Source organism: Bos mutus, chromosome 20 (genome assembly GCF_027580195.1).
Source record: "Bos mutus isolate GX-2022 chromosome 20, NWIPB_WYAK_1.1, whole genome shotgun sequence".
In the NCBI taxonomy this organism is placed as follows: Eukaryota; Metazoa; Chordata; class Mammalia; order Artiodactyla; family Bovidae; genus Bos; species Bos mutus.
In genome coordinates, this window is record NC_091636.1 from 39558116 (window position 1) to 39572609 (window position 14494).

At 44.8% G+C, this 14494-nt stretch overlaps 1 protein-coding gene across 3 annotated transcripts in view; it reads left to right on the forward strand.

The window, feature by feature from the left end:
• The first annotated feature begins 8701 nt into the window (after window positions 1-8701).
• C1QTNF3 (C1q and TNF related 3) overlaps window positions 8702-14494 on the forward strand; it is a 32389-nt gene continuing 26596 nt past the window's right edge. Inside the window, exon 1 of one of the 3 annotated variants that reach the window (XM_070357668.1) lies at window positions 8702-9148. In XM_070357668.1, the coding sequence (XP_070213769.1) occupies window positions 8885-9148 (264 nt within the window). In that variant the 5' untranslated portion in view covers window positions 8702-8884. Of the gene's footprint in view, window positions 9188-14494 lie in introns of all 3 variants that reach the window. The other 2 variants (XM_005887708.3, XM_005887709.2) reach the window with 2 other exon arrangements.

Sequence of the window (14494 nt, forward strand, 5' to 3'; positions counted from 1 at the left end):
ACATGACATGATTAAGTGAAAGAAGAGACAGAAGAAGTGTATTTTCCATTTTGCATGTTTGTTTTTAAGAGTGAGGAGTCCTTTCCCTAAGTACCCTAGCAGATTCCTTTCCCACTGGGTTATGTTAATGTTGATGCCCCAAGTAATCACAGGCAGAAAAATGACATCAATCCTGATTTATTGCCTGTGGCTGAGACTTGCTTCCTCAGAAAGAAGAACAAAATCAAGATTTGTTACAAGGAAGAAAGAGAATAGTATTTATTGGGCCTCAAACAAATAGTGTCTTCCATGGAGATGATGCTAAGTGTGAAATGAATGTTTAGACATTTATTATAACAGTGAGAGAAACCGATCTGGTGTCATCTGCTTAAGACTGGCAAAATGTGATGAAAAACTCTGCCATCATGGAGGGCTTTTGAGGCAAGGAGACTAACCAGGAGAGAAGAACGTATGACTGTTGCGCATGGGAAGGAAGGGTCAGGCTGGGGCGAGGACATCTCTGGAAGGCTAAGGAAGCCTGGACCTAGAGACACTGGAGGTAGGGAGAGTGAGGGACCCCACAGGCCTGTGCCCAAGGGCTAGTCCTCTCTGGAATATTTCAGGATGAGAAAATTCTCTTCCAGAATCTCAAAGACTCTTGGATTAATCTTTGTGGTTACCAAAGACACCCAGCTTTCCTGAGATATCTATTCATTCACCTTTTATAATGACACCTGTAGTGATTAACTTTACAGGTCAACTTGGCCAAGCCCTGGTGTCCAGTTGCTGGGTCAAATACCAGTCTAGATGTTGCTTTGAGGGTGTTTTTAAAGAGGTGATTAACACCAAAATCAGTAGGTGCTGAGTATAGTAGGTCATCCTCCATAATGTGGGTGGGCCTCATCCAATCAGCTGAAGATCTTAAGAGAAAAGACCGAGGTCCGCAAGGAGGACAGAAGTTCTGCCTCCACGTCATCTTTGGATTCAAGACTGCAGCATGGAATTTTGCTAGAATTTCCAGAATGCTTGTCTGTCTTATAGGTCTCAGGCTTGTCAGCCTCCACAGTTGCACGTGGAATTCCTTCAAGTAAATCTCTGTATGTGTGGGCACTTCATGCTAAGTCACTTCAGTCTGTCTGATTCTTTGTGACCCTATGGATTGCAGCCCACCAGGCCCCTCTGTCTGTGGAATTCTCCAGGCAAGAATACTGGAGTGGGTTGCCATGCCCTCCTTCAGGGAATCCTCCTGAACTAGAGGTCAAACCTGCATCTCTTACGTCTCCTGCATTGGCAGGCGATTCTTTATTATTGGCGCCACTTGGGAAGCCCTCTCTTTATGTATGTGTGTGTGTGTGTGTGTGTGTGTGCGCTCAGTCGTGTCTGACTCTTTGTGACCTCGTGGACCGTAGCCCACCAGGTTCCACTGTCCATGGAACTTTCCAGGCAAGAATACTGAGTGGCTTGTCATTTCCTACTCCACTCTTTATGTGTATATGCATCCAAATCTCTCAGGTATATCTATACATGGATACATAGATATACATAGATATGGGCTTCCCCAGTGGTAAAGAATACACCTGTAATGCAGGAGCTGCAGGAGACACAGGTTTGATTCCTAGGTTGGGAAGATCCCCTGGAGGAGGCCATGGTAGCTCACTCCAGTATTCTTGCCTGGAGAATCCCATGGACAGAGGAGTCTGGTAGGCTGCAGTCTATAGGGTTGCAAAGAGTTGGACATGACTGAAGCAACTTAGACACACACAGCAGGAATACATAGATACATGTATGCATATACACACACACACATATATATACACACCTATATGTATATATATGTATATATGCATCCATTGATTCCATTTGCTGGATCTTGCTTTAAGTCCAGCAAGATCTCTGAGGAAACAACCCTTGTCTCATCTTGATTATGTGACTATACTATGCCTTAAGTGACCAGGAGGATGGTATGGCCTGGCCCCTGCTAGAAAATGGAATTCCTGAGTGTCAGCTTCTTCTGCCTCAGGCTTCTTCAGCATCTGGATCAAGTTCATTTGGCTTCCATTGGTAGAAGTGAAACCTCAGTTTCTGAATGAAGAAAATGGGGTAGTGCTCTCTTAGGGGAGGTCATTCTGTTAGTGTCCCCTATTCCCTGAAAGAGAATGACTCAAAAGGTCATCTATGAATGCTCTAATCCAGTCCAGGTGTCCGGGTGCCGTCTCCAGGGGTAGTAAGAAAGATGGTTACTTTTTGTGATTACTGTCTCTGTGTTGAACCCATTCCTGATATTAAATTCTCCTCTATTGAAATATCTGGTGTGGTATATGATTTTCTGCTTGGACTCTAATTACTGATAAAAATGCTTGACGATACCAGTCATTAATGCTAACAAATAGATTTCATTTCACACACCCACAGACACACACAATTTCATGCTTATGACACACCTCTCTGATTAGAATTTGACATCTTTTGGAGATTTCTACAAAGAACATCTGCTGTCCAGCAAATGAGTACAACATGTATACTTCATTTGAGAGTCATACTTTTCATTATAAGTGAAAATGTTTGAATGTGTATTTTTAAACATCAGTCTCTGACAGCCTTCTTTTGGTCATAGAGACCTGTCCTCTCCTGGGACACTGGCAACGGGTCTCCTTCACTTGCCTAATGAGGGTCAGACCATAAACTATGTAATTCCACTGAGGCAATGACATTCTGACTACTTGACCAATACCTTCTCTGATTTTGCTTTATGTTGGTGTCAAGCATGAACCTGTTTTTATTCAAATGGTATAAAATGGCTCCTGGAGGAGGGCATGGCAACCCACTCCAGTATTCTAGCCTGGAGAATCCAATGGACAGAGAAGTCTGGTTGGCTACAAACCATAGGGTCACAGAGTCAGACACAGTTGAAGCGACTGAGCACGCAGGCATGCATGCAAACCTCTAATTGGTTCCCATGAAACGGATCAGGCCTTGAATTTAGAACCTCAGAATTCACTAACTGAGTGTAGGGGAAATTTTTCAGTGGGAAGGGGTAGGAGAGAGGCAGGTCACACTCCAACTGATCCTTTCTAGAACTCATGCAAACATATGCCTTCCTCAGCTACTGTTTCATTTGGCGCTGATATAAAGACATGTTCAATCCCATACAAGTCTCAACTGTCCCTTGCCAGACCAGAGCTGATCTCCTTTTGGCCAAGACCACAGTGGGGCGCCCTGGGGGAAGCCACAGGATACCTACACATTTCATAACAGCCTTCTTTGTGACGTTAAACAAATATTTGCCTCTGGCTTGCAAAGTTGGTCTGTGGAGCTGAGTTTTCACACGTATTTGCAGTGTCTCCGCCTCTACATTCACGATGATGACTGTGTTCCCCGTGAATCTGAGGTTCTTGGTTCATCTCAAAAGAATTTGGAGATGAAGTGATAAGAAGTGGATTTATTTAAAGAGAAACACACTCCACAGACAGAGTATGAGCCATTGCAGAAGGCAAGAGAGCCCTGAAATATGACGTGCTTAGTTTTTATGGACTGGGTAGTTACATAGGCTGAGTGGGAGGGTTATTGCAATCATTTGGGGAGAAGAGGCAGGGATTGGCATTGCAGGAATTGGGCCTCTGCCTACTTTTTGACCTTTTATAGTTGGTCTCAGACTGGTTGTGGTGCCTGTAGGTGTATCATTTAGCATATACTAATATACTACATGGATTTCCCTGGTGGCTCATACTGTAAAGCATCCAGCTGCAATGCAGGAGACCTGGGTCCAATCCCTGGGTTGGGAAGATCCCCTGGAGAAGGCAACGGCTATCCTCTCCAGTACTCTGGCCTGGAGAATTCCATGAAAAGAGCCTGGTGGGCTACAGTCCATGGGTCCGACTCTTGCAGAGTCAGACATGACTGAGCGACTTTCATTTTCACTTTTTTCAATGTTTTACATGGTGCTGGAGAAGACTCTTGAAAGTCCCTTGGACAGCAAGGAGATCAAACCAGACAATCCTAAAGGAAATCAATCCTGAATACTTATTGGAAGGACTAATGCTGAAGCTGGACTACTTTGGCCACTTGATGCAAAGAGCTGGTTCACTGGAAAAGATCTTGGTGCAAGGAAAGATTGAGGGCAGAAAGAGAAGAGGGTGACAGAAGATGAGATGGTTGGATGGCATCACTGATTCAATGGACATGAACTTGGGCAAACTCTAGAAGATGGTGAGGGACAAAGAGACCTGGTGTGCTGCAGTCCATGGAGTCAAAAAGAGTCAGACACAGCTTGATGACTGAACAACAATGCATTACAATGAGCATATAACGAGGCTTAAGGTCTACTGAAAATCTGATCTTCCACCATCTTGGACATGGTTCTAACCAGTCTTTGTCATGTCCTACCACGATGTCATTCTTTTAAAGGTCATGCCCTGCCCCTTACCTCCTGTTTCAGCTGTGCCAACATCCTGACTATACTATAGGAGCCAAGCAAGCAAGCTGTGGCAGTCCCAGGGCATGATAGCAGCCAGCTGTCCCCAGGCATTTACTGTGGGCTTTCAGAGCCAGAGATCACTGTGCAGAATTGGGACTCTGGTACCTTCCATGGATTTTCTGAAGGTAGATATTCTCAACCCTCAGTCCACAGACAAGAAATTATACCTGATTCTGATTCACATCTTTGAGCAAGGGACATTGCCAGAGCATCCAAATAAGGTTTAATAATAAGCCAAGGTTTAAAATGCATTTCCTGGGAAGGTGCCTGAGAAGACATACTAAGGGCTGGGGACTCTTCTCTGGGACAGGCTTGCTATTCTCTGTCCATGAACTTGAACAACTGGCTAAATCTTTTAGACTGCCACCTCCATGTCTATAAAATGATAAGGTCTGGAGGTTTTTTAAAGACTTCTTTACATGATTTCTTAATTGGTTTGCTGGGACTGCCATAATAAAGTTCTACAAATTGGGCGGCTTAAACAGGAATTTATTGTCTCATAGTTCTGGAGGCTAGAAGTCTGAGATGGAGGTGTCAGTAGGGTGGTTCCTTCTGACAATTGTGTGGGAGAATCTCCTCCATGCCCTTCTTTTAGCTTCTGGTGGTTTGCTGGCAATCTTGGGCATTCCTTAATTTATAAATGCATCACCCCATCTCTGCCTTCATCTTTACACGGTGTTCTCCCTGTGTCCATATCTGTTTTTTTGTTTAGTTTTCCCCTGGTTTATAAGAACAGAGTCATATCTGGATCCACACTAATTACCTCATCTTAACTTGATTGTCTAAAAAGATTATTACCAAATAAAGTCATACTCACAGGTACTGTGGGTTAGGATCTCAATGTCTTTTGGGGTCCTACAATTCAGCTCATAATTCTCAGACCCAAATTCTTGTCCTGGAAGCTATGGAGCTGGCCTTCTCTCTGCGGTCTGCCTGATACTGGTTTTCTCTTGTTTTGCTGTAGGAAGGCAGGAGGACAGAAGGAGGCATAGCCTAATGACCCCCTTCCAACTGCAGTACCAGGCAAGTCATTTTATTTCTCTGAACCTCTATTTCTTCATCTATAAAATGAGACCAATAGGTTTACTGAGAGAAGTCAGTGAGCTAAAGCAAAGAAGTACTCAGTTGACATATGGTAAATGATCAACAAAGGAGAGATATTATTGTCATTTATTCCTACTCAGCAGTAAAGAATCTGCTGACCAATGCAGGAGACGCAGGTTCAATCACTGGGTCAGGAAGATCCTCTGGAGAAGGAAATGGCAGCCCACTCCAGTATTCTTGTCTGGGAAAATCCCATGGACAGAGTAGACTGGCAGGCTACAATTCATGGGGTCACCAAAGAGTTGGACACGACTTAGCCACTAAACAACAACAACAACATCCCTATTGAGTCAAGGAAAGGCTAGGTTAGCGATTCCTAACCCTGACTACACATTAGCATCATCTCAGGGAATTTTCAAAAGCTCTTAGTGCCCAGGCCCCACTAGAGATTCTGACTCAATTGGTCTGGGATGAGATCCAGGCATGATATATTTAGAAGCTCCCTGGTTTATTTATTACACAGATAGGATTGAGAACCACAAGAATAAATGAAAGAGGGGAAAACACCAATAGAAAATCTCAACGCAGTTGAAAGTCAGAACAGGTTGACCTGAAGCTACTTATCCGGATTAGTAGAGCTGCCAGAAACAGCTCTTAGAAAACTTGTGAATGAGGTGACCTAGATTTCAGAGACATGTCTTGCCTTGTAGTCTCCCTGTAGAATGTTTTCTGGGCTTCCCTGATGATGGTGCATCCCCATTGAGAGACCCTAGGCCTTTTCTCCCACAGCAATCTGCCATACACTTGCTTATCCACCAGACCTAAGAGCTGTCCTTCCCCAGCCTCCTGCTCCAGATCTGTTCAAAAATACTCTGTTAAGAATTAATGGCAGATAATATCTTGATGTGCTGCCTTCCCTGGGGATATCTGCTCAAGAGTGTTCATCAAAGAACTCAAAAAATCCTCCAGGGGGTACATTCTGGACATCTAAGGGAAGACTTATGAAGTGGGGATGGCCGAGTTTCTTACATTCCACTAGGGTAGAGCCGCTTGATGCAAGTGAAAGAGGAGAGTGAAAAAATTGGCTTAAAACTCAACAGCCCAACATCCGGTCCCATCACTTCATGGCAAACAGATGGGGAAACGATGGAAATAGTGACAGACTTTATTTTCTTGGACTCCAAAATCACTGCAGATGGTGACTGCAGCCATGAAATTAAAAGATACTTGCTCCTTGGAAGAAAAGCAATGACAAACCTAGACAACATATTAAAAAGCAGAGACATTACCTTTCTGACAAAGGTCCATCTAGTCAAAGCTATGGTTTTTCCAGTAGTCAGGTATGGATGTGAGAGTTGGACCATAAAGAAGGCTGAGCACCAAAGAATTGATGCTTTTAAAGTGTGGTGTTGGGAGGAGACTCTTGAGAGTCCCTTAGACTGCAAGGAGATCATACAAGTCAATCCTGAAGGAAATCAGTCCTGAAAATTCATTGGAAGGACTGATGCTGAAGCTGAAGCTCCAATACTTTGGCCACTTGATGTGAAGAACTGACTCACTGGAATAGACCCTGATGCTGGGAAAGACTGAAGGCAGGAGGAGAAGGGGATGACAGAGGATGAGATGGTTGAATGGCATCACCTACTAGATGGACATGAGTTTGAGCAAGCTTCAGGAGTTGGTGATGGACAGGGAAGCCTGGCGTGCTGCAGTCCATGGGGTCACAAAGAGTTGGACATGACTGAGTGACTGAACTGACTGAGGGGGGAGTGGCCTGCTTGGAAGAAGCATTACTCCAAAGACCCCTGTGTTTGTGAACCAGTGAACTTTTATTTTACTGACTCTCTCGATCCATCCTCCATACCGAATCCTTTCTATGCCGAAGTGTGGTCTCTAGAAGCCGCTGTTCAGGCAGAGGCAGGAATGAGGCGTCCTGCAGCGAGAGATGGCTTTTGGTTCCCAGGCCCCTTTTGCTGAGTGAGGAGGACAGCTGTGAGCAGCTCCTCCCCTCTCTCCAGTGGCTGTCACCTCATCCTCAGGCCTGGCTTCCCCCACTGTGGCTTCTGACAGTGCTGCCCTTGTCCTCTTAGCATCACACATACTGGCCACTCATTGCCTTTAAGTCCCAGGGTCTCTTCTCACGGGGGAGGACAGTGACTTTGTGTTATGTGAGTGAATGAGCACTATTAAATAAAATGATGCGAAAATAGAGGCAGTTTTTAACGGCAAAACTATATGAGTTCTCTTTATTATCACAAAGAGCTTAGCGAGACTTCCCTGGTGGTCCAGCAGTTAAGAATCCACAACGAAGAAGACGTGAGTTCAATTGCTGGTTGGGGAACTAAGGTCCCACACGATGCAGGGCAACTAAGCTGGTGCCACAACTCCAGAAGCCAGCTCACCGCAAGGAAGACCCAGCAGGCCAAGAGAAAAAAAAAGAGTTAGGAAAGTCCACCTTCTCTTTGGCTGAATTCATTAAAATGTGGCAAGCATCCTAAAGGCAATGACAGTTTTCTCCAGCCTGATCTACTTGGAGGAGGGTGTTTGGTTGGAATCTTTGCATTTCTTTCATTTTAATCAAGAATGTGTCAGAAGGAAGAGGAGCCAGAGACAATTTTCTTTTAATATGAAGCAGGATGTCAGATATTCATCTGGCCAGAAGCGACTTCATCCACTTTGATCTAACTCTGGCTTTTGAAAACTCCAGGGAAAAGGAAATGAAACCTACGATGGGGAGATGCTTTTGCTAAACCCAGAAACTCTGAACCTGAATCCAGCTCAGTGTTCTGGAGTCACCCAACTACCTTCTGCTGCCGGAGCCAGAACGGGAAATTAGTTCCTTTAAGTGGGGGAAATATGAACTGTATAATGAGAGTGCATAGCTCTCTCGATGGCCCTGAACACGTTCCCACTGCCATTTCAGATGGAACTGATGCAGTTAAGCCCGAATTTCCTGGCAAGCCCGGGAGGAGTTTTTTCCAAAAGACATCTTAGACCACAAAGGAGCAGCCTTTCCATGTCTAATCGCAAAAGCAAACCGCTGGACACATGCTGCCTGTTTCCAGCTGGTTGTGTATGTTCCCTTCACACTTTCACAAAAAAACGTGCCAAGGTGTGACATTTATGAACCCCACCAACTGGGAGCTGTGCACACAAATCGTTTTGCCTGTGGTATGGGAAAGTGATGAATGGGGCCCCTTCTGCCCGCGGAGGAGGACCGCTCTCCCTCTGGCTTGCCTGCTGCCTTATTTATTACACACTGAACTATAAAAACCGCCCGGCCGGAGGCAGCTCTGATCTCCAGCCCCTGGCGCTTGCCCGAGGAGACCACGGCGGCCAGAGCCCCAGCCGTCTTCCCCGGGAAGCTCTGTGGCTCTGTTGAGAACCATGCTGGGGAGGCAGCTCGTCTATTGGCACCTTCTGGCTTTGCTTTTCCTCCCTTTTTGCCTGTGTCAAGATGAATACATGGAGGTGAGCGGAAGAGCTAATAAAGTGGTGGCGCGAATAGTGCAAAGCCATCAGCAGACTGGCCGTAGCGGCTCCAGAAGGGAGAAAGTGAGAGAGCGGAGCCATCCTAGAACTGGGACTGTGGATAATAACACTTCTACAGACCTAAAATCCCTGAGGCCGGATGAGCTACCGCCCCCCGAGGTAGATGACCTAGCCCAGATCACCCCATTCTGGGGCCAGGTACTCGGAATTCTCTTTTAAGGGTTACTGTCAAAGCTTCATGAGTTTTGTTGTCTTTGCTCTTTTATTTTATTTTTTTTCAGCTGTGATTCCCGGGAACAGTGCTTTCCAGAAGCTGGCTGAACTGCTCGCGGGTCTGTCTCTCTGGCTTGCTGTGGGATGCTAGGGGCGCTGGCAGTGTGTGTTAGACACTCAGCAGAGGTAGCACTGATGTACTGAGATAACGAGAAGCCACAGACGCCCCATCAGAAAGGGGAGTGGAGCATCAGCCCTGCTCTGCTGTGGTTTTGTTTCTTTCTTGCTCTGTTGGTGTGGAAAGGAGGAGGAGAGCTGACCTTTGCCGATAGACGGGTTGCTGGAGATAATCATTTACAGATCATAAATTGGACTTTCTTAATTCTTCCTGGCAGAGAGAAGCTGCCCTTTGAGTTTTTCATTTGATTTGCGAGTTTACTGTGACATTTCATGCCAGGCTTGATTATTTGATTTAATAGCACTCTATTTTCACTTTGTTTTAAAAAGGAGTTAAAACAAAAACATATATCTGTATTTAAAATGCAGACCTCATGCTATTGTATGACCCAGGGCCTACTAATCAGAGGATTTGTGTAAAATGCTGAGTATAAGCTCAGCATCTAAGGAGGCATCTTTAACTCTTTGAGGGTGGTGTGGGAGTGAGTTCATGTTTTAGTGTAGTGAATAGCAAATGGATGAAACTCAATTTCATTGAAAACATTAAGAACAGGAAGACACAGGTTTTTAACTGTCTATTATTTTTTATTTAAAAAATTTAATTGAGGTATATATAACATGATATTAGTCTCAGGTATACAACATAAGGAAGAAGAAGATTTTGATTTGCCTTCCAGGAATCAGCATGATGAAATCAGATGAGGGGGCAAGGAGAGTTACTCTGAATTATATGATTTTTGAACAGATAAATTTTACTATAAGAATTAACTGCTTCTGGTAGCTCAGCTGGTAAAGAACCTGCCTGAAATGTGTGAGACCCCAGTTCGATTCCTGGGTTGGGAAGATCCCCTGGAGAAGGGAATGGCAACCCACTCCTGTTTTCTAGCCAGGAGAATCCCATGAACAGAGGAGTCTGGTGGGCTACAGTCCATGGGGTCACAGAGTGGGACACGACTGAAGTGACTGAGCATGCAAAGCAATTGAGCATGCACACACACATGCATTGGATAGGCCCTGAAAACGTCCATGCCGCTGAAATCTCAGCCTTGCCAACCACAGACTGACGTGTGGGTTGAGACCGGTAGAAGATCACACCAAGATCACAGGCAGAAGCAGTTGTGGATCTGAGACAAACCTGGACTTCTGACTTGACCACAGATACAGTTGTTCAAACCGTTCTGTGGGGCCTGGTTGAACTGGTGGAGCTGCGGGAGAAAAGATAAACTCTATACACAATCCTGTTTGTTTATTTATTTATTTTGGCCATGCTGTGTGGCAAGTGAGATCTTAGTTCCCCAACCAGGGACGAATCTGTGTCCCCTGCAGTAGAAGTGAGAAGCCCTAACCACTGGACCACCAGGGAAGTCCCCAGTCCTGTTTTTTGAAGGCCACTTTTAGAGATTATCCTTTCATCTGATAGTCTTTTGGCTGAAGAGTGATTAATACTGATTTGTGTTTATCAGTGGTGAAGATATCTGTGCTTTTGTCTGAGCCTTGATCTGGACTTTCCACTTCAGTAAATGGGCTCTCTGCTGGATCCTTCTTGGCCATGGCTGTGTGAGCCCCCAGAGGCAGCAGAAGGCAGATGAGGGCTGTCATGGGTCATTATTTCTTGGCATCCAGCAGGCCACTGAAATTCAAATTTCTGTTCCATGCTGCCTGCTAGCGGCCCTAGGCATCTAGCATATTAAAATCAGATGAGGTGGGTAAGAAGCCTTTTTGGGGTTTCCTTTTTTTTTTCTTTTGAAGGGGGGTGCTTTTAAACTCCCTTGGATTCCTACAGTATTTCCAAATCAGCCCCCAACAGGAGTCACTGTGGAGATTTAGCCACTGATACTCTAGAAGTTTTAGTACAATTCTCTGCCCATGGATATGGAGCCCCGTGTTGAATTTAGGATTTTTCTGTGTGCTTCCTTCTTTCCTCACTCCCCCAACTTCCCACCTCTTCTCTTAATCCTCATTCACTCCTTTACTAATCTTTTTTTTTTTCCTTCACCAATCTTTTCCTGTGCTTCTCTGTGAGTCACATTTTAGGATGGGGATAGATACACTCAAGCTTCTATTGCTGAACAGTTCTGAAGGGCTCTCGTGGGGATAAATTAACAGATAATTCAATGCCATGTGATAAAGTTCACACACAAAAGACTGTTGGGAGGAAAGGGTCAGAATGGTGGTGGCTGTTGAGTTGAATCTCAAAGGATGAGACAAAAAGGATGGCTATTCACAGAAAAGATAAAATAAATTTGTGTGACAGAAAGAGCCTTGAGAGAGCCTGGAGGAGTGGGTGTCAGTGGAGTGCCTGGGCTGTGGAAGGAAGACACCCATGATTTTAGTGCCGTTTGATGGATTCTGTTGACCGGTTAAAAAGCTTAGACCTTATTTTGCAAGCAGAAGTTTTGTTCGTGCATAGCAGGGCAGTGAAGTCAGGGTTGTGTTCTAAAAAGAGGACTCTGGCCATAGGGTTTGTGCAAAGATGTGTAGAGGTGGGGGACCACTCTCCCAGGGAGACCTGCTCTCCCTTTTCCTGGCATTTTCTTCTCTGCAGCTCTTCACCATTTCCACCTTTATCAACCTTCCCTGCTCTTCCTAGGCGCCTGTCTCTCCCTCCTCCACTTCCCTTCACTTTCTTTATCTTCGCTTTTCCCTTTCCACAGAAGAAGCCGTGGACCCTTTTTCCTGAAGTCATTTCCCAATAGTAGAGCTTCATTCTCGATAGCTGCCCCTAGGCCTCCATCCTCAGAATAGATGAAACCCGTCTTAGGGACTTTCTTCCTCTCATACCACACATTTGCATGATCTTCGTGCTCAAATTTGACCTAATTTTGGGAAGAGTCAATAGCAAGGTGACCTGCAGAACTACCAAGAATGTGAATCTCCCTTGCCTGGGAGAAAACTTCTCAACTAACACATCCTGTCTAATTTGTTCCAAGGCTCACAGACATTGTTCCATTTGATTGATTTTTCAAAGACCAGGCCAGAGGGAGGACCGTGTTGTGAAATGTTCCAAGAGGGTTCTTAGGAGGGGGCCCACATAGTGATCAGAAATCTCTCCCTGTTTTGGTGGTAGCTCTGTGCTCTCAACTTCCCTGATGGCTCAGTAGTAAAGAATCTGCCTAGCAATGCAGGGGATGCAGGAGACACGGATTCAATCCCTGGGTCGGGAAGATCCCCCTGAGAAATGGCAACCCACTCCAGTATTCTTGCCTGGGAAATCCCACAGACAGAGGAGCCTGGCAGGCTACAGTCCACGGAGTTGTAAAAGAGTCAGACTCAACTTAGCGGCTAAACAACAACCGTGCTCTCCAAGTGCTTGGGTGTGCACCTCATCTCCTGGAGCTGATTTCCTGTGCCCAGACACTAGCCTTCAAAACAAAAGCTTTCTAAGTCACCATCTGAGGCTTTGGGAAAGACTTCAGTATCATTGTTTGTGTTATAGAGCTGGAAGGAAATTTCATGACCATTTTTACCCTGTCCTCTAATTTAGTGGACAAGAAAAATGATGTCTGGGAGAAAATGACTTCATGAAAGTCACACAGACCTGTAATGGGAGTTCTGGTTCCAGTCCAGTTCTCTTTCTGACATTCTTGGTTGTCTCAGTTTTTAAATTCTATTTTTAAATAAATGGTTCCACTTCAGGATTTTCCCTCATCCCCACCCGTCTCCTTCCCTTAAATTCATTATTGGCAGAGCTTAGAATTTCTTGGAGCTTAAAAATCTGTATTTCATATTAGCAAAATTATACCAGGAAATTACAGAATACTTACTCCTCAGATTTCATCTTTGGATTAGAAGGTGGGGCAGTCTGCAGTGTCTGACTTCCCAAGTGTCTGAAATCCCTTGTCTCCAACCAATTGCTTTGGCTAATTTTCTTTTCCTCTACCGGCTTCGTAGAAGGTTTTCGTAGACTCCCATACCTGTCCAGGGTTGGGTCTGAGGGACTGAAGACTAGACCAGGAGATTGGTCCAAATCCTAGCTCCTGAAACCTTGAGTCTGGGCTCTCAGCTGTTGCAGCTTTTGCTGGACTACAGATGAGGCATTTGTTTCTTAATATTATAACTAGGTGGGAACCTGTTTAAATAAAAAAGAAATAAGAGTCAGGGAAAAAATTCTAGCTTGTTTTATGTTTTGTTTGTGCAAATTTAGTTTTTAAAAATAATTTTTATCAGAGTATAGTTGATTTGCAATGTTGTGTTACTTTCAGGTGTACAGCAAAGTGAGTCAGTTATACATATACATGGGGTTTTCCAGGTGGTGATAATGGTAAAGAACCTGCCTACTAATACAAGAGACATATGAGGCTCTGGTTCAATCCCTGGGTTGGGAAGGTCCCCTGGAGGACGAAATGGCAACCCGCTCCAGTATTCTTGCCTGGAGAATCCAATGGACAGAGGAGCCTGGAAGGCTCGTAGGGTTGCAAAGAGTAGGCCATAACTGAAGCAACTTAGCACACATACACTCTTTCTTAAAAAGTTATTTATTTATTCATTTTATTCTGGCTCCACTGGGTCTTCATTGCCATGCATGGGCTTTGGCTAGTTGCTGTGAGCGGGGACTCCTCCCTAGTTGTGGTGTTTGGGCTTCTCACTGTGGTGGTTTCTCTTGTTGCAGAGCATCAGCTCTAGGGCACGTGGGCTCAGTGGTTGTGGCGCACAGGCTCTGTTGACCCACAGCACATGGAATCTTCCCTGACCAGGGATCAAACCGGTCTCTTGCATTGGCAGGCAGATTCTTAACCACTGGACCACAAGGGATGTTCTATCCATTCTTTTTTAGATTCTTTTCTCATACAGGCTATTACAGAGTATTGAGTAGAATTTGCTGCGCTGTGAATGTCTAGAGGTGCAACAACGTGAAGCGCTGATACATTGTTCTGCTTGGATTTCTAATGGCAGAGAAAACTTGAATTTTAAATGACTTCTTCCTCCCTCCTTTTCTTCATTTCTCTCTCTTCCTTCCTTCCTCTCTCACCCCATCCCTTCCTTTTAAAAAATGAATCCCTTAGCAACAACATGCTATTTTCAAAAAAACTTTGATTTTTAATTGGTGTCAAGGAAAGTTTCCACAAGTTTTTTGTATGCTATCTATAATTAAAAGTTGCCCATTTAGAAGAGACT